General features: G+C 42.7%; 2 protein-coding genes and 1 long non-coding RNA gene across 6 annotated transcripts; 2 read left to right on the top strand and 1 right to left on the bottom strand.

The window, feature by feature from the left end:
• Positions 1 to 10,941: 10,941 nt before the first annotated feature.
• Positions 10,942 to 13,556, bottom strand: LOC138526752 (uncharacterized). Of its 2 annotated transcripts, none has more exons than XM_069637418.1 (2): positions 11,339 to 13,556; positions 10,942 to 11,251 (listed from the first exon to the last, which is right to left on the bottom strand). In XM_069637418.1, exon 1 carries the CDS (start codon positions 13,500 to 13,502, stop codon positions 12,288 to 12,290), a length of 1,215 nt encoding a protein of 404 aa, XP_069493519.1. In that variant the 5' UTR covers positions 13,503 to 13,556; the 3' UTR covers positions 10,942 to 11,251; positions 11,339 to 12,287. The 2 variants fall into 2 exon arrangements, with proteins under 2 accessions (XP_069493519.1, XP_069493518.1); XM_069637417.1 differs by having other exon boundaries at positions 10,942 to 11,413; positions 11,516 to 13,556.
• A 2,374-nt stretch (positions 13,557 to 15,930) lies between these two features.
• LOC138526751 (uncharacterized) lies at positions 15,931 to 17,348 on the top strand. Its single transcript, XR_011283727.1, has 2 exons — positions 15,931 to 16,951; positions 17,039 to 17,348. It is a non-coding gene; the product is annotated as an uncharacterized lncRNA (long non-coding RNA).
• A 247-nt stretch (positions 17,349 to 17,595) lies between these two features.
• On the top strand, positions 17,596 to 22,134 carry LOC138526750 (uncharacterized). 3 transcript variants are annotated; one of them, XM_069637416.1, is made up of 3 exons: positions 17,596 to 21,560; positions 21,663 to 21,737; positions 21,825 to 22,134. In XM_069637416.1, the coding sequence occupies exon 1, from the start codon at positions 18,692 to 18,694 to the stop codon at positions 20,786 to 20,788; it is 2,097 nt and encodes a 698-aa protein (XP_069493517.1). In that variant the 5' UTR covers positions 17,596 to 18,691; the 3' UTR covers positions 20,789 to 21,560; positions 21,663 to 21,737; positions 21,825 to 22,134. The 3 variants fall into 3 exon arrangements, with proteins under 3 accessions (XP_069493517.1, XP_069493516.1, XP_069493515.1); XM_069637415.1 differs by having other exon boundaries at positions 21,663 to 22,134; XM_069637414.1 differs by having other exon boundaries at positions 17,596 to 21,737.
• Positions 22,135 to 23,939: the final 1,805 nt, after the last annotated feature.

Genomic DNA, 23,939 nt, shown 5'->3' with positions numbered 1-23,939 from the left:
TCCGAGTGCCAACCAGTCCCAATTGGGACCTTTTGGACCCAGTCCTGGCGCCAGTGGCACCAGGCTCATAAATATGCACAGTCCCAGCGCTGGAAGCGCCGGGCTCATAATGCTTGGGTGGACTTACCTTCAGCAGACCATGCTGCTTACTTGCCTGCCAGTTGAGCCTCTGATCCTCTTCTGTTTGGAACTACTTTTCCTGTTGGGTGGGGCTGGAGCCACTCCCTAGATTCAGAACACTGGAACTCTTCTGGAAGGCAGGAACTCTTTTCTTACCAGGAACCCTTTTCTTACTTAGGCGTGGCTGTGGAAGGAGACACCTAAGCACTACATGAGGCTATTTAAACCACACCCGGTGGATGAATCTTGCTTTGCGATATTCTGCAACCTCTGCAGCAGAACGCTCATCGTGTCTTCTGCATCCGGTCCTGGGCCTAAGGAAAAAGGCTTACCATCCTGAATCCAGTCTTCAGCAACACCTATAAAGACAAGAAAGAACAGGTTAGCATTCCGGCATCTGAAAGGCAAAGGCTTACCATCCTGAATCCAGTCTTCAGCAACACCTATAAAGACAAGAAAGAACAGGTTAGCATTCCGGCATCTGAAAGACAAAAGTTTACCAACTCTTCGGCGCTGCATCCCGCATCTGAAAGACAAAACAAGGTGCGTTTAAAGACATTGGGGAACTTTAATACTCATGTGCCATTACTCCTTTCCACATCTAATCCAGTGGGTATTCCGGCACCCTGCAGCCGCTCCGAACTCGTACCTCCAAAATAAAAAGACAGTTAGAGCGCATAGTGAAGCAGGCAACAAGCGCTTACTTACGTGCTTCCAGGCGCTTCTATTCATCACACGGGCTCCATCTTCAACTCACTTCAGCCCGTCATCCGCCATCGCCGGAACCCTGCAAAACAAGAGACATCATTACTAAAGACTTTAAAGACATTTGAATGACTCGAAACTTACCGTTCGTGCAGTAAACGACGGACAGCAGTCCTCTGAAGTCAAGAGGCCTGCGCTACCTATCCAGTGAAGAAACTGGTTACAGCACCCTGCCCCGAGGCAGATGGAGAGCTCGGCATTCACTTACCTAAGGTGAGAGCGTTAACCTTTGGGGGTCTACAGGAGAGGAGAAGAGGAAAGAGATAGGGACACCCCAATAACCCCAGTTCATTAACCCCATATTTTCTATCTGCAGACATCTTACTCTACACGTCAGGCATACAGTGCACAGAGGTCCAGCCCAAAGAGCCAACCGGGTGCTACACATCACCTTTGAAGATACGGTAGTCGCCCAGTCAAGACCGGCGCCTCTGCGAGAATCAGGTGAGCGTTACAAGAACAAAAGCGATTTTCACCCGTTTTAATCTTTACTTTTCCAGTACTTGGTGAAAACAATTAAAATTAATGAATGGCCCCTTTTGTAAAAAAGCGCAAACAGGAGAATTCTGCTCTATGCAGTTCAGGATTCAAAACAAAATGCCCCATCTTAATCTTTTCATCAACATGTTTCTACAATGAGGAATACATTGTTAAGTTGGTTTATCATGCGACTCGTGCATTTTTTAAGTAAACTGTATACAATTTAGTATTATTTTAGTTATTGGAAGCCAAACTTCAACACATATTTGTACCAACTTGAGCTCTGCAGATGTGTGGTCAAATATCTATATTTCAGGCTACGCTGAAATTATGGCTTTACCACTCAACCAAAGTGTGTGATCCTCAGCATATTTTTTTAATTTCACTCTGCCTTGCCTGTTAAAAGTAGGTGCCCCTAGAAGGGATTCAGTTTGCATTACAAGCTATTCCAAAAAACATCACTCATGATTTAATAGATGGCCAGCACAGGCATTAGGATACACACACACACACATCTAACTTTGAAAATATCCAGGCCACATTTATTGAAGAAAATTGTGTCATACCAGTGAACATATCAAACAAAGAGTCATCTCGGACAATTGCATTTTATAACCAGGATGTAAACAGTATGTACCAGACAATGATGTATAGGGGCATGACAGAGGAGCAAGACCCGCTCCTTCATGCCATACTCCACCAGGAGCGATACCAGGAGGCTGGAATACCCTCAACCAGCACCGTCTGCCTCCTGATGCAGCCCTTACAACCCTAGCACAGCCTTGCACTCTCAAATCAATTAAAATGTGCTGCGAAAATGCAACAAAATATAACATTTTGTGTTTCAAATTTAATATTGGACATGAACCATTGATGGGAGACATTCAGAATGGGACTAATGTAGGGGTTCAGTTGGAAAGGAGGGGGCATTTGTGGAATGGGTGGGTGAAGGGAGAATTGTATACATGTGTATGTTATAAGAAGATATGTTGTTGTGCTCTAAATATTGTTAAGATCAACAAGACTACCTGTATTGATTGGGCATGGTATGTTCTGTTCATGAAATAAAAAAAGTTAGAAAAAAATGTAATTTTGTGGGAAACAAAATCTCCTATTCCTTGCTTCAGTATTGTGGGGGGGGGTCTATCTTTCACAACAGGATGGAGGGAGCACAAGCATCCCCTTCGGGGCCCGCTGGGAGTAGCCACAGGCACCATCCATCTGCTCAGCCCTCTCAGAGGAAGAGGAGGAGGCATCGCCCTGAATTCTCTTAAACCAGGCCAGGAAATGCATGCTGGGTGCTGGTGTGAACAGGTGAAAGGGTAGGTAAATGGGAACAGTGATTAGGGCAGCTGAAGGAACGTGTCTGGATGGTGAAAGGTGAAGGAGGATCAGATATAACAGAAAGGGGAGAGCAGATGGGAAGGGAAGATAGGTAGATTGATGTTGCAATACGATTTTCCTTGCTTCTCTTTTGCTATGTACTTTTTTATGGAGGTGTGCAAATTTATTTATGGAGATCTGCAAAATCTGGATCAACGCCAGCACTTTGAATAGGGTTCTCCCAGACCCACACCCAATGGAATGTGGGCCCCCCTGGTCACAACCCTGGCCCACCCAGATGAAAATTCCTGGAGCCGGGCCTGCAAAGAGCCCTCCTCCACACTTGATACAGCATTTTCAAGAACGACCAGTGGATGGGAGTGCTCTGACCAGCGCTGGGTGGGAGGAAGAACAGTAGGAGTAGTTCCAGACACAATACCAGGGGTGTTAATGCAGGACCCAAAAGTCTGGACAGTAGTCTGGGCAGTCAAGACAGACATTCCAGCCGTAGTCGAAGTTGACTGATCGATTCTGCTGATTAACCTGGGATCCGTGACCTTGCTTTCACTGGGTTTGTCAGTTTTGTTAGATGACTCAACATTAATTGGGATATTCCTCCCCACCGGGTCCATACTGACAGGGGCGTTAAATGAACCCAAGAAGTGACGTATTTCACTTATAAGCAAAAGGTCTTCCCTCTGGGGCCTTGGGGGCTTAAGCAGACTGTTTTCGGCAACACATGATATGATATGGCATTTATAACGCGCCTATACACAAGTTACAAAAGGAGGAACTGTTTCAGGAACTATTCTATTTGCAGTTAGCAGTTTCCTTTTTGTTTAAGGTGCCAGTGCCAGATCTAATGCTGTGGACGTTGTGGACAGGTCAGGGGATAATATCTCAGAGATTGGGTTAACAGTCAGGAGAGTCAACAAAAAAGCCCTTTTTTAGAAAATATGACATGGGCGTACTGCACAAATCAAGTTCCCCTTAGAGCCTGGTTAGACCCAAATGAGCAGGTTCAACTCTAATAATAGCAGCGTTAGGACACGCCTTCCGGCCTTATCTCGTGTCTAGGCAAATCTGCAACGAGAGTAGATGGGCCAATTACACTTGCCTCGTGCACGACCTCCAAGAGCTGCGCAGCTTGCTCAGCGACTTTAGCAGTGAAAGCGAGCAATACCGGAAGAGAATTGCTCCTGTCTTCATTCGAATTCCAGGGGGATCAAGGGTTCAGCTCCTTGCCAGCCGCAAACTCCCTGTGACCACACATTCAACCCGAGAGGATGGATTAATGAGGCGCAAGCCTTGGTATCCAATAATCACAGCTGATGGAAGCAATCTATCAGCAAGCAGAAGAAAGAAGCTGCACTATGTCAACACATTAGTTTAAAAATGTTCTTGGAGGTTCTCACCTGAGGCAGGCCAGGTCTCAGATCCGACCAGACATCTGATGCAGGATCTCGGACCCAGCAAGAGCCGGCCCATCGATCAGCGCTTGTCGTGATCCAGTGTGAGTAACAAAAAGAAACCCCCGCCAAGGAACTGTTCACCCTCGGAGTTGTATGTCCGTTAAACAGTAGACCGGAGACAGTAAAACCTTCCCCCCAAGAGCGCGGCTTGCAGGATAATAAACACCTGACAGGCCAGGGGCTTGGGTGAAAAGTCAGGAGCAGCAACAGAGCTAAGGGAAAGAGACAAAGATCACAGGTTCACTGTACATACTTTGGAGCAGCAAAACCCTGTCACACCTCCCTTAGTAAGCCAACTCTTACCTGCTATGATTGATGACAAAGCGAAGAACCTACTTAAGTGTGGAGAGTTGGTGCTGGAAATGGGTGAAAATGCACAAGTGAGTTCCAAAAAGGTAAAGTCCCGAACAGCTACCCCTAAGGGCACGAGGGCGCAACTAATGTCCAAAATCTCTAGGCTATGAGCGCTTGCTACTCTCCTTGAGTACCCTCACCACGACATTTCAGCACCTGCCCTGCGGCTCGTCGAGTGCATTGAACATCATGATACCACCAGGTTGGTGGACATTTTCCACCCTCTGTTGTGATGACATGTCACTAGCTACCCAGGCTACGCCACATATATTTCTGGCTTTTCTTCCCAAGACACATCCTCGTAACTATTATTATGCTTCACCTTAATTACCAGCTTCGGATCGTGCCACTGAGGGACACACTAGCAGTCTCCCTGCACGATTCCGCTCTTTCACGGCCCCATTCACGGCGGCCACGATTCCATTAGCGTTGTCATAACAATGTTGTAGCCAACCTGTGCCTTACGCATGTGCGGGACTACTTCATACTAGTCCCCAGCGCATGCGCACCATACCATTCGTTGGTACAGCTCCCTCGCGGCTTCAGGAGAGCTCCAGTCGCAACGGAGAGCCACGTAACATTTCAGAAACATTGAGGCTCGATTCTACCACAGGTAAGTACTCGAGCACGCTAGAGGCTCTTACCACATGCCCTTTTCCAAGTAGGTTGGTTGTTTTCCTACTCCAATACCCCCCTTGTGCTAATTCCGGCACCCCTCTGCTTACTCCCTGCAGCTGTTTACTGTGGTGTACAAGAAGTGCGGACAGTCAGCATCAGCCTGCAGCACTCCAGCAAACCCATACTTTGCCACCCGACTGGGAACTAACCCATTAAGACTTCCCTCAAAGGTACAATGACTTTTGTTTTTAAATCTTGACATAATGTGATATACCCTTAGCTTTGTCTCTGGTTTGACACACTATTATAATGCTACAACGGTGTTGTTTCTATACTTGCATTTTAGATTCTCTACTTGCATTTTAGATTCTCACCCCTTGAGTTGACCCTTCCTACTACACACGGGACAACTAATACCCCCCTGAAACTGCATCCACCACGTGATAGCCGGACTAATCCTGCATGTGGATGCCTGGTTTCTAGTGTAAGACAGGATCCCGCCCCGTCGGGGCGAAGTCCAGCGGCTCCCACCCACAGGTTGGCCCCTTTGCAGCTCCATTATTTTAACATATCAGACTATGACTGACTTTGTTGGTATTATAGTATCAATATCTTTTACTCAGTTTGCATGCCAGGCAGCAATACTTTACCTTTTTAGCACATTTGCTTTTATTAGGTATTGAGGCCTTATTTAAGATCTCATTCCTCTCTTTTTCTTTTCTTTTCTCTGTTCCTTTCTCCTTTCATCATACAGAGATTTCCATACCGGAGGCCCAGACGAAGGCGTTCCATTCTCCAGCCGAAACGCCCCAAGGCCTAGCACTTTACGTGCCCCATTGACCTTTACAACTAGATAGGGGGCCCCACCCCCTGGCGTAGACCGATGGTTTTGGTCCTCCGTTATTGCAACTCAATTGACACCCTGATTTGATGTTTCCGTCCCTCTAAGTATAGCTGAGCTACTTGTGCACCTGGCCTTACTTGTGGACCAACAAATCGGGTTCTCCTTTCCAATACTTTCTCCTGTTTTCTGTGCACTATTTACAAGCATTTTTTTGGATAAACCAATTTGGTTCTGCCCTGACTGAATTCATGCTAACCCGTGAAACTTTACCTGTTGGACATCCAATTTAAAGCAAGGTTACTAGTCAGCCTTTGCTACAACATGGGCACCAAACAATTGGCCAGCATATTCCTTCTATTTGTGTTGTAGAAATACTGAACAACTTGTTGATACAACTGAAAAGACCTTGTTTCTTTCCATTCACTGTGCACAAATATGTTTTTTTTGCACCACTAGATGATACTAACCCACTCACTGTGTGACTACTGAACAGCGAGAGTATCCATTGTGAAATTGTTTTTCCAACAATTGTATTTATGTCTTATTTCTCTGTTTAGAAAATAGCCAGCTATGGTTCATGATTTTTTGGTTAACATGAACAAACCAATAAATTGAATTTAATTATAATTAAGAATGAGGGATTTGTGCCTTCTTCTGTCACATTTGATGACCTGATAATGCATGTAAAGGATATTTGGCTTACTATTTGAAGCTCTACCCTGAGGTTTTCACAACAGAATCATGCACTTACAAATTCAAGCATATCTAGAAACCAACAATCTTTTGGGCCTCAGACAATCTGGTTTCCGCCCTAGATATGGCACAGAAACCGCCTTGATTGACCTTGTAACACAAATGCATGACATCAAAGACAATGGTAAACTAGCACTCCTATTGCTACTCGACCTATCAGCGGCCTTCGACCTTGTCAACCACCAAATACTATGCCAACACCTAAAATCAGCTGCACACTTCTCTGACTCCACCACCTCTTGGATTAGTTCTTTCCTTGCTAACAGAACCATGAGAGTGTTCTCTCCCTCAGCCTCTGCTGAACCATCTCCTGTACTCTGTGGGGTCCCTCAAGGATCATGCGTCTCCCCTACGCTTTATAATGTCTTTACTAAGCCATTATTCGATATTCTTGACTCCATGGGTGTCTCGTATACTAATTATGCCGACGACACCCAGATACTAATCCCAATCTCAGGAAATCACGTTGAAGATTCCAAAGTCCTTAATGGTATTTACTCAGTAATCCAAGCCTGGATGGCGCATCATGGACTCTGTTTAAATGATGAGAAAACTGACATACTAATACTTGGCTCCCGCTCCAGACTGAACAAACTAGACCATTCATTCAAATCCTTCATTATTGACAGCAACACCATCTCAGCTTCCAATAATACTAAAACTCTTGGCATTTATTTAGATGACACCTTATCCTTCAATAGAAAAACCAATGCTGTTGTTGCAGCATCCGCTTACACCTGCAAGCTTATTACCGCGTGTATGCCTTTCCTCACGACACCCAACTGCATCACCCTGGCTAGAACGCTAGTTATGTCCAAAATCGACTATTGTAACTCACTCTTTCTAGGGACTAGCCTTAGAAACATGTGTAAATTACAAGTGACACAGAACAACGCTATCAGGGCTGCCCTTAACATCCCAAAGAAGTCACATATATCAGATGCAAGACGTAACCTTAATTGGCTATCAGTTAAACCCAGAATCGCTCTCAAAACTCTAGCCTTAACACACAAAGCCAGAACCCACCTTGCCCCAGTTTACCTTTCAAACAGACTCCTACCACACACTTCTTCAAGGCCCTTAAGCTCGGCACAAGCCCACACTATGTCCATTCCTAGATTTAAGCTGCAGAACTCAGGGGGTTCTAGCTTTCCTGTACAGGCGGCCAAGCTATGGAACACACTGCCAACGTCCATTAGATCGGAACCATCCTTCCATATCTTCAAAAGAAAATCTACACATTGGTTGCATGAACTTGACTGCCAAGCGAACAGGGGTGCCTACTAGCATGTCTGCGGCTACGGTTATGCCTTTTGCATTTTATTGCACTCATCCTTGTGTATTGTTTTATTGTTGCTGCAACTATGTAATTGTGTAACTGTACTCTCCTATGTAACTGTATTGCCTAAGAGCTTCATAGCTGTAAGATATGCGCCCAGCTGCCCCATGGCCAGGTGCACTATACAAATAAATAAAATATACAAAATAAATAAATATACAAATATGCAGACACCGCGACATTAGGCTAGTGCCTTGAAGTTTATCTGTGGTTGGAGCCTTTTTCGTTCTCCAAAAAAGACAATCCAGACAGCAGAGTTTCCCAAAGTAGCAATCCTTGAGGTGCAGCAAAGTGTCCCGAAAATCAAACCTTGAGGTGCAGCAAAAGTGTCCCAAAAAGCAAACCTTGAGGTGCAGCAAAAGTGTCCCAAAAAGCAATCCCAATAGAATTCAAAGTGTCCCAAAACAAATCTTCCAGAAAACAGCAAAGTGCCCCAAAACAATGTTCTTCCCAGTGAGTGAACAGTCAAGTGACCTAAGTGATCAGATGCAAGGCGTCCAGGGATCACTGTAGGTATGCTGTGGCCCCACACTTCCCCGGTAACTGCAGGAATATTTTATTCCATTGGAAGTACTGCACACAAGACGTGGATGTCTTCACTCGTATTCATCCTCATCATGAATAGAAAGAGGAGCAGGTGCAGAAGGGAGTCGGGTACCAGGAACATAGGGGCGAAGCAAGGAAACATGGAATACCGGGTGACCCCGCCAACGGACCGGAATGTCCAACCGGACAGTAACGGGATTGAGGCATTGAAGAACCCGATAGGGACCCACAAAACAGGGCAACAGCTTATGCTTTCCATGAATAAACAGATGCTTAGTGGAAAGCCAAACACGGTCCCCACAATGATATGAGGGGGCCGGAGATCTATGCTTATCCGCCTGATACTTCGCCCGGGATTGCGCATCCTGGAGGTGCTGGGAAATCGATAAATGGATAGATACCAACGAGTCTTGTATTGCTCTTGTCACAGGTTTCCCCCCTTCTCACCTGTTTGTGTTCTTGCTTCGATGGAGTCTTCCTGCGTACAGTACAGGTCGTATATAAACCCACGCGAATGTCCTCGGCTTCCAGCGTGCGTTCCGCGATCCGAGTCCTGGATCGTTCAGAAGGTCCGGGAATTCCTGGAAACAGTGAAGCTTACACTCGGCAGAGTGTACGCGGAGATCCGGGATGAAAAGGAGGGCAAGGGAAAGGATGTAGGTGGAGGGTTCAATGGAGCCAGGAACCAGGAACAAGAAGGTAGCGAGAGCGAACCTCGGCAGCACACGTCAACCACAGTAAACAGTAGCATTGAAATGCGCATGCCGCGGGGGCATGGCCGCTTTATAGAATGTGATGCGTGTGACACGGACACTGGTGCGCAGCGTTCCGCGGTCGGTGGCCATGTTGGATGTACTGCTGAGTGTAAGCCTCTATGGGTCAGGGACCAGGAAGTCCAGAAGGGACGAGTCCGATGGTTCATGACAGCATGCCTCCTCCGAAGACCTGTTCCTCCGGGTTTGCCGGGGTGTATAAGGTGGTACCTTTTGAGTAATCTAGGGGCATTAAGGTTGGTGAATGGTTCCCAGGTGCGTTCACTGGGAGGGTACCCTTTCCATTCAACCAGATATTGCAGCTGACCACGTCTGTACCTGGAGTCACATATTCTGGACACTTCTTATTCCAGCTGGTCATTGACAATCACTGGTGTAGACCTCGGGTGGACTCTCTTCCAGAAGTCTGGTAGTTTGAGTTGGAAGGCCACTGGGTTAATAATCTCCTTTATGGAGAAGGGACCATAGTACCGGGGGGCCAATTTATTTGGTCGTAAATCTCAGGGCAGTAGTTTCGAAGATAGCCAGATCTTATCACCTACTGCATAGGAGGGCCCTGGTCTTCTTTTGGAGTCTGCATAGAGCTTGGTAGTAGCTCAGGCCTTTTCAAGGTGTTCCTTGGCTTGTTTGTGCACGTTGATGAGGTTTTCAATCCAGGAGTCGAGTGTAGGGACTGGTGTAGGATGTGGAAGCAAGGATGGGAGAACCGAAGGATGGAACCCTTGGTTACACAAAAAAGGGCTGGTTTTGACAGCCGAGTGATCCAGATTGTTTTAGGCAAAATTCAGCCACAGGTATCAGAAGTGACCAATCGTCCTGGACCTTGGTGGTGAAACAACGAAGATATTGTTCCAGGGTTTAGTTCACACGTTCAGTAGCTCCATTGGTCTGGGGATGATAACCTGAGGAGAGGGCCTGTTGGATTCCTAGTATACGGCATAAGTGTTTCCAAAATTGAGATATGTATTGGGGTCCCCTGTCTGATATGATTTTGGAAGGGAGTCCGTGAAGTTGGAATATGTGTTCCTGGAAGATTCCAGCAAGTTCTGAGTAAGATGGTAGTTTGTATAAGGGCGTAAAAATGAGCCATGTGAGTGAACAAGTCAATGGTAACCATGATAGTTGTGTATCTCCTGCAAGGGGGCAACTCTACAATAAAATCCGTAGCAGTGAATTCCCAGGGCCTTGTTGGTAGTGTAGGTTCGAGTAGGAGCCCCGCCGGTCTCTTGTTGTCATACTTGTTTTAATTGCAGATTGGACAGGTTTGGATATAGCATTGATCCAATATTTGTGTTGCCTAGCGCACACCTAGGTTTAAGGTTTTTTTACAGGATTTGTTGAAAATTTACGGGGTGCCGGGGAGAATAACAACCTTGACACTGGGTTGTTTTAACCTATGTAAATCCAACAGATTGTCCACAAGATTGTGGAACTCTCCCGTCCCCTGCACACCCTTTATACTGTAGAAACAGTCAATATTTCTATACAATGGTAATATTCAGTTTCTTTCAGAAAAAAGAAGAAATTAATGAGAGAAGCTAATTCATGACACTATTATAATAAAACAGAATGATGGGGACCATCGGTTTTAATTGAATTTTAAATTAATTGTTATAGATATGAATTTCAATTCATTCATCATCCAGTCTTTGTAAACATAATAACATAAATGTGTTCATTTTGAGGTTACATTCAATATTATAATACAAGGGCATACAAGGTACTCATCACACTTTCTATACAATAGGCTTTTCACATGGTATATCCACAGAAAGTAATGATGAATATTTTCTCGACGCGTTTCGGGGTGTCCCCTTCTTCAGGAATTGATAGCCCTCTTCATTGCCGTTAATCTTTGTTTCGTCTATAATGTATGATACAATGATCAAATTTTAGATTCTCACTGATAACTGTCATTTAACTCTTGGGAGAAATTTTTAATAATAATCACCTGGATGTTCAATGTGGAATATCCTAACTGGATTTATTATCAATAGCAATATCAGCCCAATAATGGTTATTCAACCTGTAGATGTGATAAAAAGACAATAGGGAAAGCTCAATTAAAAACGGGATCTTAATTCATGAAGGAAAATCTAGTCATGTAATATCTAAGAAAAAATATTACCTTTCGGTATTTCTGTAAAAAGCTACTACATCCATGGAATGGGTCGCTGTGGTATGTAGAGAGTCCTCAGGTACGGAGGTAGTGCAGTAATGGGCGATTCCTCCACTCGTGTCTGTAAAAACACGTATATATACTATATTAGATACACGAAAACAATGGGGTGGGATCATTCTGTGGAGAGTATTCTGTGAAGGCCTCTAGGCTCATGATATGCAATTGGGGAGCTGTTTACAAAGGATTCTCTTACCTCCTTCCTGAGAAGATGGCCGGTGCTGTAGCTCGAACCGTTCTACACGGTTTTCGCTAAAGATGGCCACTATTTACATTATGACGTCATCACGTCGAAGCGTGACGACGTCACTATGTTTAGAACGTCAGCGTGTGACGGGAAAACAGACGTCATACGGACATATTTTAGAAAACAATGTGTAATTAACCAATAGTATATAGGTGTATATCTATACTGGTGCAGGGAGTTTGAGTCAAATGAAATAAAGGTGAAAAGAGTCGAAAGATAAATGTGAGGAGTGTCTCATGTAACTTCTGGGAAATCTATTGTTTACCACGGACAAAAGTTAATCGAATATTGGACATCCGTGTGTTTACTATTTCAAGAGAAGCATGCTCACATTCTATGGTCTGTAACTTAATACATCCTATGTCAGTAAAAAATCATCCTAAGTGAACTGAACAAATTCAAAAATGTATTTAACAGCAATTGATATTGTATCCACACTGGGTTTCTGATTGGGTCAGGGGAAACAGTATTTAGTTACAAAAATGAGGCTAAACTGTAATCTTCGTTCATCCCATTGGGAGCTAGACTGTTTAGTCTCTCTATCCAGAAGATTTCCCTCTGGTTCATACGTCTGGCATGATTGCCACCTCTTGGGGCTCTGTTCACAATTTCCAAAATCACAACCTTTAGTTGAGAAATATTATGTTTCTTTATGGAAAAATGTCTTGCTACAGGTGAGTTAACACTGTTGGTACGTATGTTACTTTTGTGTTCATTCCAGCGCTCCTTGGCTTTCCTTTGTGTCTGTCCAACATAGTAAATGCCGCATGGGCAGCTTAAACCATAAATGATTGATTTCGTGTCACAAGTGGCAAAATCCTTTAGTGGGATTTTTTGGCCATTTGATGGGTGTCTTACATAGCTTCCCTTCATTATGTTGTTACAATTGCCACAACTGAGACAGGCAAACGTACCTATTTTCCTCTTGGTGAGGGTTCTTTGATTGTCCACTCTCGGTCTTTCTGCTTTAACTAGGCTATCCCTGAAGTTCCGACCCCTCTTGTAGGCGATTATGGGTGGTTCAGGAAATAGTCTCTTTAGTTGTGGATCCAATTTGATTATACCCCAGTTCTTCTTGATCATCCTTGTTATGTGATGACTCTGTGCTGAATATCTTAAAGCGTAGAGAAATGGGATCTCCTTAGATCTATTTCTTGATATACGGAGGTCTTTCCTCTCCAATGTGAGTGTTTTTTCTTCTGCTTTCTTGATGATAGACTCTGGATAGCCTCTTTCCTTGTATCTTTGTGTCATCAATAGATTTTCATTCCTCAGGGTGTCAGTTGTTGAGATAATTCTCTTTAGTCTAAGGAATTGACTGTAGGGCAAATTATTCTTTAAATGCGTCGGATGATGGCTCCTGAAGTGTAACGTGTTGTTAACATCGGTGGGTTTGTGATAAATATTGGTGATTATCCCATCTTCCCCAATCTCTAGTTCAACGTCCAAAAAATGTAGTTTAGGGGTTCCAATTTCCATCGTGAATTTGATTCTGTCGTGGCCTGAATTGATGTATTTTAGGAATTCCTCTAGTTCGTGATGTTGTCCTCTCCAAATGACGAAAACATCGTCAATGTATCTTTTCCAGGTGATGATTTTTTTGCTAAATTTTGTTGGTATCAAAATCCATTTCATCTCCAAATGGTACATGAATAGATTAGCATAGGCTGGGGCCATTGCTGACCCCATTGAAGTTCCTGATGCTTGTAAATAGTACTGCGTCCTGTATCTGAAATAGTTGTTAATGAGTATAATGTTGCTTAATTTCATTAGGAAGGTTTTGTTTGCTTCACATTCATTTCTTAGTAGACACCATTCGAGTGCTTCCAAACCGTCTTGATGTGGGATGCATGTATATAGACTCTGTACATCAAACGAAACCAGTAGATCATTTCTGTTAATATCTGTTAAGGTGTCTAGGTGATTGAGAAAATCTGTGGTATCTTTAAGATATGTTGTGGTTGTTTGGACTATGGGTTGTAATGCCTTGTCCACATAAACTGCTAGTGGGTTGAAGATACTATCAGTTCCCGCAACAATCGGTCTGAGGGGGGGTTTTGTCAAGTTCTTATGTATTTTTGGCAGTCCATAGAAGATTGGAGTAATAGGATGTTCATTAATCAAAAACAATTTAGTCTTGTTGGAAATCCATCCTTGGTCCTCAGCTTCCTCAAGCGTAGTTTCAATAATGCTTGATATTTCTCTGACCGGATCTTGTTCAATTTTTATGTACGTGTTCTCATCTGTTAGGAGCTCTAAAATCTTCTCCTCATAGTATGTAGTGTCCATAATAACTATGGCCCCTCCTTTGTCTGCCGGTTTTAGGGTCAGGCTTCTGTCATCCGCAAGGTTCTTGATGATTTCATTCTGCCTTCTCCTGGTATTGTAGTTCCTTGTTCTGGTGAAATTAACCCTTTTGAGATCTTTTATCATCTGTTCTTCAAACATTCTGATGGTTATGTTATTGACTTGAGGGTCGAAATGACTCTTGGGTTTCATTTCTAAGTATTGATGTGGCTCTTGTGTAGTGTTGATTCCCATTTGTGAATCAAAAAAGACTTTGAGTCTCATTTTCCGTGCCAGTCTGTGAAGATTGATTTTTTCTTCCAGCAAATTGGAATTCTGGGTTGGTATAAATGTTAAACCTAGGTTCAATGTGTCCGTTTGGTCTTTGGATAGTGGTTTTGATGAAATATTAACAACTAGTTGTTTGGTTTGTTCCGCGATCTTAGATTTCTTATTGCCTCTTCGCGTAGTCTTTTGTCTAAAAAAACCGAGGGAGTGGTTTGTGCGTTAGAGGTAGTCGCTTCTTGTGATGTATGTATAATCGGTCCACTTTCCGCGTTCTCCCTATTGATAACTTCGTCCCCACTTGTAGGTATTTCGCTACTGGATCCACTTGGTTCTTGTCCCGGTATTGGTGTTTTGTGGTTTTGTGGTCTTCTACCTGGTGCGGTTTTGTTTTGTGCGTAGTATTCTTGCCAGGAGTATACTATATCCTGAAGATAATCCAACGTATCTCTTCTGAATTTTCGGACTTTGCGTTGTTCTATGTCCTTTTTGTAGTTGTCCAATGTTCTGTTCACTTCCTCTATGATGGTTGTTAATTCCTCTTTGTTTTTAAATTTCGACAGTTGTTCTGTCAGGTCTTCGATTTCACTGTCGAGTTTGCTGACAGATTTTGCTAATTCCTCGATTGTCAATAATATAAGATCCAAAGAGCATTTATTTAAGATCTGCTCCCATTTCTTCACAAAATCTGGGTTGTCCTTGCACAGTGTGGGTCTTAAATATACCCTTAGTCCTCTTGGGATTCTTTGTGCTCGGTAGTATTGTGCTAATGTAGTAGCGTGTAGTTTTTGCGATATCTCCCTTCTGATGACCCTCTCCAATTGTGTAATAAGTTTCTCTGGACTAGTCGTTGTTGGTGTGGTTGTTTCGATTTCCTTCAAAAGCCCTAAAATTCGTGTGGCTTCCTCTTCGTTAAATGCCAAAGTTGTGGCGTGTTTTTCTGTAATTGCATTGATCTTTGAAAAAGACATCCCTTAGGGAGGCGGAGGTGATTGTTAGTATTTCTATTGGGTGCTGCTATGGCTGTTGTGTCACTCCCTAAGCATTTTTAGGGGGGCAGAGAGCAAGAATCCAATATTTGTGTTGCCTAGCGCACACCTAGGTTTAAGGTTTTTTTACAGGATTTGTTGAAAATTTACGGGGTGCCGGGGAGAATAACAACCTTGACACTGGGTTGTTTTAACCTATGTAAATCCAACAGATTGTCCACAAGATTGTGGAACTCTCCCGTCCCCTGCACACCCTTTATACTGTAGAAACAGTCAATATTTCTATACAATGGTAATATTCAGTTTCTTTCAGAAAAAAGAAGAAATTAATGAGAGAAGCTAATTCATGACACTATTATAATAAAACAGAATGATGGGGACCATCGGTTTTAATTGAATTTTAAATTAATTGTTATAGATATGAATTTCAATTCATTCATCATCCAGTCTTTGTAAACATAATAACATAAATGTGTTCATTTTGAGGTTACATTCAATATTATAATACAAGGGCATACAAGGTACTCATCACACTTTCTATACAGAGGGAAATCTTCTGGATAGAGAGACTAAACAGTCTAGCTCCCAATGGGATGAACGAAGATTACAGTTTAGCCTCATTTTTGTAACTAAATACTGTTTCCCCTGACCCAATCAGAAACCCAGTGTGGATACAATATCAATTGCTGTTAAATACATTTTTGAATTTGTTCAGTTCACTTAGGATGATTTTTTACTGACATAGGATGTATTAAGTTACAGACCATAGAATGTGAGCATGCTTCTCTTGAAATAGTAAACACACGGATGTCCAATATTCGATTAACTTTTGTCCGTGGTAAACAATAGATTTCCCAGAAGTTACATGAGACACTCCTCACATTTATCTTTCGACTCTTTTCACCTTTATTTCATTTGACTCAAACTCCCTGCACCAGTATAGATATACACCTATATACTATTGGTTAATTACACATTGTTTTCTAAAATATGTCCGTATGACGTCTGTTTTCCCGTCACACGCTGACGTTCTAAACATAGTGACGTCGTCACGCTTCGACGTGATGACGTCATAATGTAAATAGTGGCCATCTTTAGCGAAAACCGTGTAGAACGGTTCGAGCTACAGCACCGGCCATCTTCTCAGGAAGGAGGTAAGAGAATCCTTTGTAAACAGCTCCCCAATTGCATATCATGAGCCTAGAGGCCTTCACAGAATACTCTCCACAGAATGATCCCACCCCATTGTTTTCGTGTATCTAATATAGTATATATACGTGTTTTTACAGACACGAGTGGAGGAATCGCCCATTACTGCACTACCTCCGTACCTGAGGACTCTCTACATACCACAGCGACCCATTCCATGGATGTAGTAGCTTTTTACAGAAATACCGAAAGGTAATATTTTTTCTTAGATATTACATGACTAGATTTTCCTTCATGAATTAAGATCCCGTTTTTAATTGAGCTTTCCCTATTGTCTTTTTATCACATCTACAGGTTGAATAACCATTATTGGGCTGATATTGCTATTGATAATAAATCCAGTTAGGATATTCCACATTGAACATCCAGGTGATTATTATTAAAAATTTCTCCCAAGAGTTAAATGACAGTTATCAGTGAGAATCTAAAATTTGATCATTGTATCATACATTATAGACGAAACAAAGATTAACGGCAATGAAGAGGGCTATCAATTCCTGAAGAAGGGGACACCCCGAAACGCGTCGAGAAAATATTCATCATTACTTTCTGTGGATATACCATGTGAAAAGCCTATTGTATAGAAAGTGTGATGAGTACCTTGTATGCCCTTGTATTATAATATTGAATGTAACCTCAAAATGAACACATTTATGTTATTATGTTTACAAAGACTGGATGATGAATGAATTGAAATTCATATCTATAACAATTAATTTAAAATTCAATTAAAACCGATGGTCCCCATCATTCTGTTTTATTATAATAGTGTCATGAATTAGCTTCTCTCATTAATTTCTTCTTTTTTCTGAAAGAAACTGAATATTACCATTGTATAGAAATATTGACTGTTTCTACAGTATAAAGGGTGTGCAGGGGACGGGAGAGTTCCACAATCTTGTGGACAATCTGTTGGATTTACATAGGTTAAAACAACCCAGTGTCAAGGTTGTTATTCTCCCCGGCACCCCGTAAATTTTCAACAAATCCTGTAAAAAACCTTAAACCTAGGTGTGCGCTAGGCAACACAAATATTGGATTCTTGCTCTCTGCCCCCCTAAAAATGCTTAGGGAGTGACACAACAGCCATAGCAGCACCCAATAGAAATACTAACAATCACCTCCGCCTCCCTAAGGGATGTCTTTTTCAAAGATCAATGCAATTACAGAAAAACACGCCACAACTTTGGCATTTAACGAAGAGGAAGCCACACGAATTTTAGGGCTTTTGAAGGAAATCGAAACAACCACACCAACAACGACTAGTCCAGAGAAACTTATTACACAATTGGAGAGGGTCATCAGAAGGGAGATATCGCAAAAACTACACGCTACTACATTAGCACAATACTACCGAGCACAAAGAATCCCAAGAGGACTAAGGGTATATTTAAGACCCACACTGTGCAAGGACAACCCAGATTTTGTGAAGAAATGGGAGCAGATCTTAAATAAATGCTCTTTGGATCTTATATTATTGACAATCGAGGAATTAGCAAAATCTGTCAGCAAACTCGACAGTGAAATCGAAGACCTGACAGAACAACTGTCGAAATTTAAAAACAAAGAGGAATTAACAACCATCATAGAGGAAGTGAACAGAACATTGGACAACTACAAAAAGGACATAGAACAACGCAAAGTCCGAAAATTCAGAAGAGATACGTTGGATTATCTTCAGGATATAGTATACTCCTGGCAAGAATACTACGCACAAAACAAAACCGCACCAGGTAGAAGACCACAAAACCACAAAACACCAATACCGGGACAAGAACCAAGTGGATCCAGTAGCGAAATACCTACAAGTGGGGACGAAGTTATCAATAGGGAGAACGCGGAAAGTGGACCGATTATACATACATCACAAGAAGCGACTACCTCTAACGCACAAACCACTCCCTCGGTTTTTTTAGACAAAAGACTACGCGAAGAGGCAATAAGAAATCTAAGATCGCGGAACAAACCAAACAACTAGTTGTTAATATTTCATCAAAACCACTATCCAAAGACCAAACGGACACATTGAACCTAGGTTTAACATTTATACCAACCCAGAATTCCAATTTGCTGGAAGAAAAAATCAATCTTCACAGACTGGCACGGAAAATGAGACTCAAAGTCTTTTTTGATTCACAAATGGGAATCAACACTACACAAGAGCCACATCAATACTTAGAAATGAAACCCAAGAGTCATTTCGACCCTCAAGTCAATAACATAACCATCAGAATGTTTGAAGAACAGATGATAAAAGATCTCAAAAGGGTTAATTTCACCAGAACAAGGAACTACAATACCAGGAGAAGGCAGAATGAAATCATCAAGAACCTTGCGGATGACAGAAGCCTGACCCTAAAACCGGCAGACAAAGGAGGGGCCATAGTTATTATGGACACTACATACTATGAGGAGAAGATTTTAGAGCTCCTAACAGATGAGAACACGTACATAAAAATTGAACAAGATCCGGTCAGAGAAATATCAAGCATTATTGAAACTACGCTTGAGGAAGCTGAGGACCAAGGATGGATTTCCAACAAGACTAAATTGTTTTTGATTAATGAACATCCTATTACTCCAATCTTCTATGGACTGCCAAAAATACATAAGAACTTGACAAAACCCCCCCTCAGACCGATTGTTGCGGGAACTGATAGTATCTTCAACCCACTAGCAGTTTATGTGGACAAGGCATTACAACCCATAGTCCAAACAACCACAACATATCTTAAAGATACCACAGATTTTCTCAATCACCTAGACACCTTAACAGATATTAACAGAAATGATCTACTGGTTTCGTTTGATGTACAGAGTCTATATACATGCATCCCACATCAAGACGGTTTGGAAGCACTCGAATGGTGTCTACTAAGAAATGAATGTGAAGCAAACAAAACCTTCCTAATGAAATTAAGCAAAATTATACTCATTAACAACTATTTCAGATACAGGACGCAGTACTATTTACAAGCATCAGGAACTTCAATGGGGTCAGCAATGGCCCCAGCCTATGCTAATCTATTCATGTACCATTTGGAGATGAAATGGATTTTGATACCAACAAAATTTAGCAAAAAAATCATCACCTGGAAAAGATACATTGACGATGTTTTCGTCATTTGGAGAGGACAACATCACGAACTAGAGGAATTCCTAAAATACATCAATTCAGGCCACGACAGAATCAAATTCACGATGGAAATTGGAACCCCTAAACTACATTTTTTGGACGTTGAACTAGAGATTGGGGAAGATGGGATAATCACCAATATTTATCACAAACCCACCGATGTTAACAACACGTTACACTTCAGGAGCCATCATCCGACGCATTTAAAGAATAATTTGCCCTACAGTCAATTCCTTAGACTAAAGAGAATTATCTCAACAACTGACACCCTGAGGAATGAAAATCTATTGATGACACAAAGATACAAGGAAAGAGGCTATCCAGAGTCTATCATCAAGAAAGCAGAAGAAAAAACACTCACATTGGAGAGGAAAGACCTCCGTATATCAAGAAATAGATCTAAGGAGATCCCATTTCTCTACGCTTTAAGATATTCAGCACAGAGTCATCACATAACAAGGATGATCAAGAAGAACTGGGGTATAATCAAATTGGATCCACAACTAAAGAGACTATTTCCTGAACCACCCATAATCGCCTACAAGAGGGGTCGGAACTTCAGGGATAGCCTAGTTAAAGCAGAAAGACCGAGAGTGGACAATCAAAGAACCCTCACCAAGAGGAAAATAGGTACGTTTGCCTGTCTCAGTTGTGGCAATTGTAACAACATAATGAAGGGAAGCTATGTAAGACACCCATCAAATGGCCAAAAAATCCCACTAAAGGATTTTGCCACTTGTGACACGAAATCAATCATTTATGGTTTAAGCTGCCCATGCGGCATTTACTATGTTGGACAGACACAAAGGAAAGCCAAGGAGCGCTGGAATGAACACAAAAGTAACATACGTACCAACAGTGTTAACTCACCTGTAGCAAGACATTTTTCCATAAAGAAACATAATATTTCTCAACTAAAGGTTGTGATTTTGGAAATTGTGAACAGAGCCCCAAGAGGTGGCAATCATGCCAGACGTATGAACCAGAGGGAAATCTTCTGGATAGAGAGACTAAACAGTCTAGCTCCCAATGGGATGAACGAAGATTACAGTTTAGCCTCATTTTTGTAACTAAATACTGTTTCCCCTGACCCAATCAGAAACCCAGTGTGGATACAATATCAATTGCTGTTAAATACATTTTTGAATTTGTTCAGTTCACTTAGGATGATTTTTTACTGACATAGGATGTATTAAGTTACAGACCATAGAATGTGAGCATGCTTCTCTTGAAATAGTAAACACACGGATGTCCAATATTCGATTAACTTTTGTCCGTGGTAAACAATAGATTTCCCAGAAGTTACATGAGACACTCCTCACATTTATCTTTCGACTCTTTTCACCTTTATTTCATTTGACTCAAACTCCCTGCACCAGTATAGATATACACCTATATACTATTGGTTAATTACACATTGTTTTCTAAAATATGTCCGTATGACGTCTGTTTTCCCGTCACACGCTGACGTTCTAAACATAGTGACGTCGTCACGCTTCGACGTGATGACGTCATAATGTAAATAGTGGCCATCTTTAGCGAAAACCGTGTAGAACGGTTCGAGCTACAGCACCGGCCATCTTCTCAGGAAGGAGGTAAGAGAATCCTTTGTAAACAGCTCCCCAATTGCATATCATGAGCCTAGAGGCCTTCACAGAATACTCTCCACAGAATGATCCCACCCCATTGTTTTCGTGTATCTAATATAGTATATATACGTGTTTTTACAGACACGAGTGGAGGAATCGCCCATTACTGCACTACCTCCGTACCTGAGGACTCTCTACATACCACAGCGACCCATTCCATGGATGTAGTAGCTTTTTACAGAAATACCGAAAGGTAATATTTTTTCTTAGATATTACATGACTAGATTTTCCTTCATGAATTAAGATCCCGTTTTTAATTGAGCTTTCCCTATTGTCTTTTTATCACATCTACAGGTTGAATAACCATTATTGGGCTGATATTGCTATTGATAATAAATCCAGTTAGGATATTCCACATTGAACATCCAGGTGATTATTATTAAAAATTTCTCCCAAGAGTTAAATGACAGTTATCAGTGAGAATCTAAAATTTGATCATTGTATCATACATTATAGACGAAACAAAGATTAACGGCAATGAAGAGGGCTATCAATTCCTGAAGAAGGGGACACCCCGAAACGCGTCGAGAAAATATTCATCATTACTTTCTGTGGATATACCATGTGAAAAGCCTATTGTATAGAAAGTGTGATGAGTACCTTGTATGCCCTTGTATTATAATATTGAATGTAACCTCAAAATGAACACATTTATGTTATTATGTTTACAAAGACTGGATGATGAATGAATTGAAATTCATATCTATAACAATTAATTTAAAATTCAATTAAAACCGATGGTCCCCATCATTCTGTTTTATTATAATAGTGTCATGAATTAGCTTCTCTCATTAATTTCTTCTTTTTTCTGAAAGAAACTGAATATTACCATTGTATAGAAATATTGACTGTTTCTACAGTATAAAGGGTGTGCAGGGGACGGGAGAGTTCCACAATCTTGTGGACAATCTGTTGGATTTACATTGGATATAGCATTGGACATCGACTTTCATTTTAGGCCACCAAAACTGTCTTTGTATCAAACGGAGAGTATTGAAGATGCCACGATGTCCTGAATGGAGGGTATCATGGCAGAGGTTCATGATCCTTTTTCACAGTCTTTGTGTGGGAATAACCAGGTCATTGGGCCTCATTACGACCCTGGCGCTAAGTGAAAAACGATGGTGGTAAATGATTACCGCCATCGTTTTCCGCTAGGTCCGATTATGACCCGTGACCGTTAACTACGATGCCATTAGCGGCATCGTAGTTAACGCTGCCGCTAACTGCCCCAAGGACGCGCGCATGCGACCTCCCACACCGTAATTACCGGCATGGCGGAAAGGTACGCGAATGCCGACCCAAGCGGACATGCACCTAACACCATCACCCAGCCCGTTAAGTACCTTACCGCCATGGTGCTAATTACGCCATCGCGAACCAACCGTAAATGGCCATGTAAAGTGAATCCAGCTGCCACAGGTGCACAGAAACAGCACAGGTGGAGGCAATACAGACTCAGGAAGTACAAAAAGAGCACACCCCTCCCCTTCCCACACCCAGTCACACTCCACAATGATACCAATAGGACTAGCAATGTTGGGGCTGGAGGACCTGATAGCAATGCATTTGCTACAACAACAACAACAACAACAACAACAGGCAGCACAGAGGAGACGCAGGAGGAGAAGGAGGGCAAGGCAGGGCCAGCAAGCCCCACAAACACAGCCAGTGCCACCACGCAGGCAGCCCCCAATCCCACGCATCAGAGCCAGTCCATTCAACCTCACTGCTGAGCAGATCCACACCCTGTACCGTTTGGACTGGGACACCATCACCGCCATCGCAGACATGACACACAACAACATCGTCAGCATGATAGAAACACCAACCGCCATCCCACCCCTACTGAAGGTAGTGTCTGTACTCCACTTCCTGGCCACAGGCACCTACCAGCACACAGTGGGGCACTTGCATGGCATTTCACAACCATTATTCTCACGTACACTTATCCATGTGCTCAATGCCCTCCTCAAGCACACAGACGACCACATCTCATTACCACGGACTGCCCAGGAGATTGCAAACACCAAAGTGGGTTTCCATGCACTAGCCGGCATACCTGGTTGCATTGGTGCCATCGACTGCACCCATGTGGAATTGGTGGTTCCACATGCCATGGAGGTACCGTACCGCAACCGGAAACAATTCCACTCAATCAACGTGCAAATGGTCTGTGACTCCAACAGGATCATCACACATTGTTGTGCCCGATTCCCCGGAGCAACCCATGATTCAATGGTCCTGAGGAACTCCACAATACCACGCTTCATGGAGCGACATGCAGGCCCAAGATCCTGGCTACTCGGTGAGTCTAATGTCATGACCATGGAAATGCGAAGTGGGTAGGTGAACGACGTACCAATGCATACTCCACCTGGCTGAAAGGGGGGGGGGATGATGCATACTCCACCTGGCTGAAAGGGGGGGGGATGATGCATACTCCACCTGGCTGAAAGGGGGGGGGAATGATGCATACTCCACCTGGCTGAAGGGGGGGGAATGATGCATACTCCACCTGGCTGAAAGGGGGGGGAATGATGCATACTCCACCTGGCTGAAAGGGGGGGG

This window comes from Ambystoma mexicanum, chromosome 14 (assembly GCF_040938575.1).
Source record: "Ambystoma mexicanum isolate Mex_15411 chromosome 14, UKY_AmexF1_1, whole genome shotgun sequence".
In the NCBI taxonomy this organism is placed as follows: Eukaryota; Metazoa; Chordata; class Amphibia; order Caudata; family Ambystomatidae; genus Ambystoma; species Ambystoma mexicanum.
This window is presented reverse-complemented; position numbering and strand designations above follow the sequence as displayed.

What these genes read in the sequence shown, in the direction of transcription:
- LOC138526752 (XM_069637418.1), bottom strand. Translation starts at nt 13,502, where the DNA reads ATGGGGTCAGCAATGGCCCCAGCCTATGCTAATCTATTCATGTACCAT.
- LOC138526750 (XM_069637416.1), top strand. Translation starts at nt 18,692, where the DNA reads ATGAGACTCAAAGTCTTTTTTGATTCACAAATGGGAATCAACACTACA.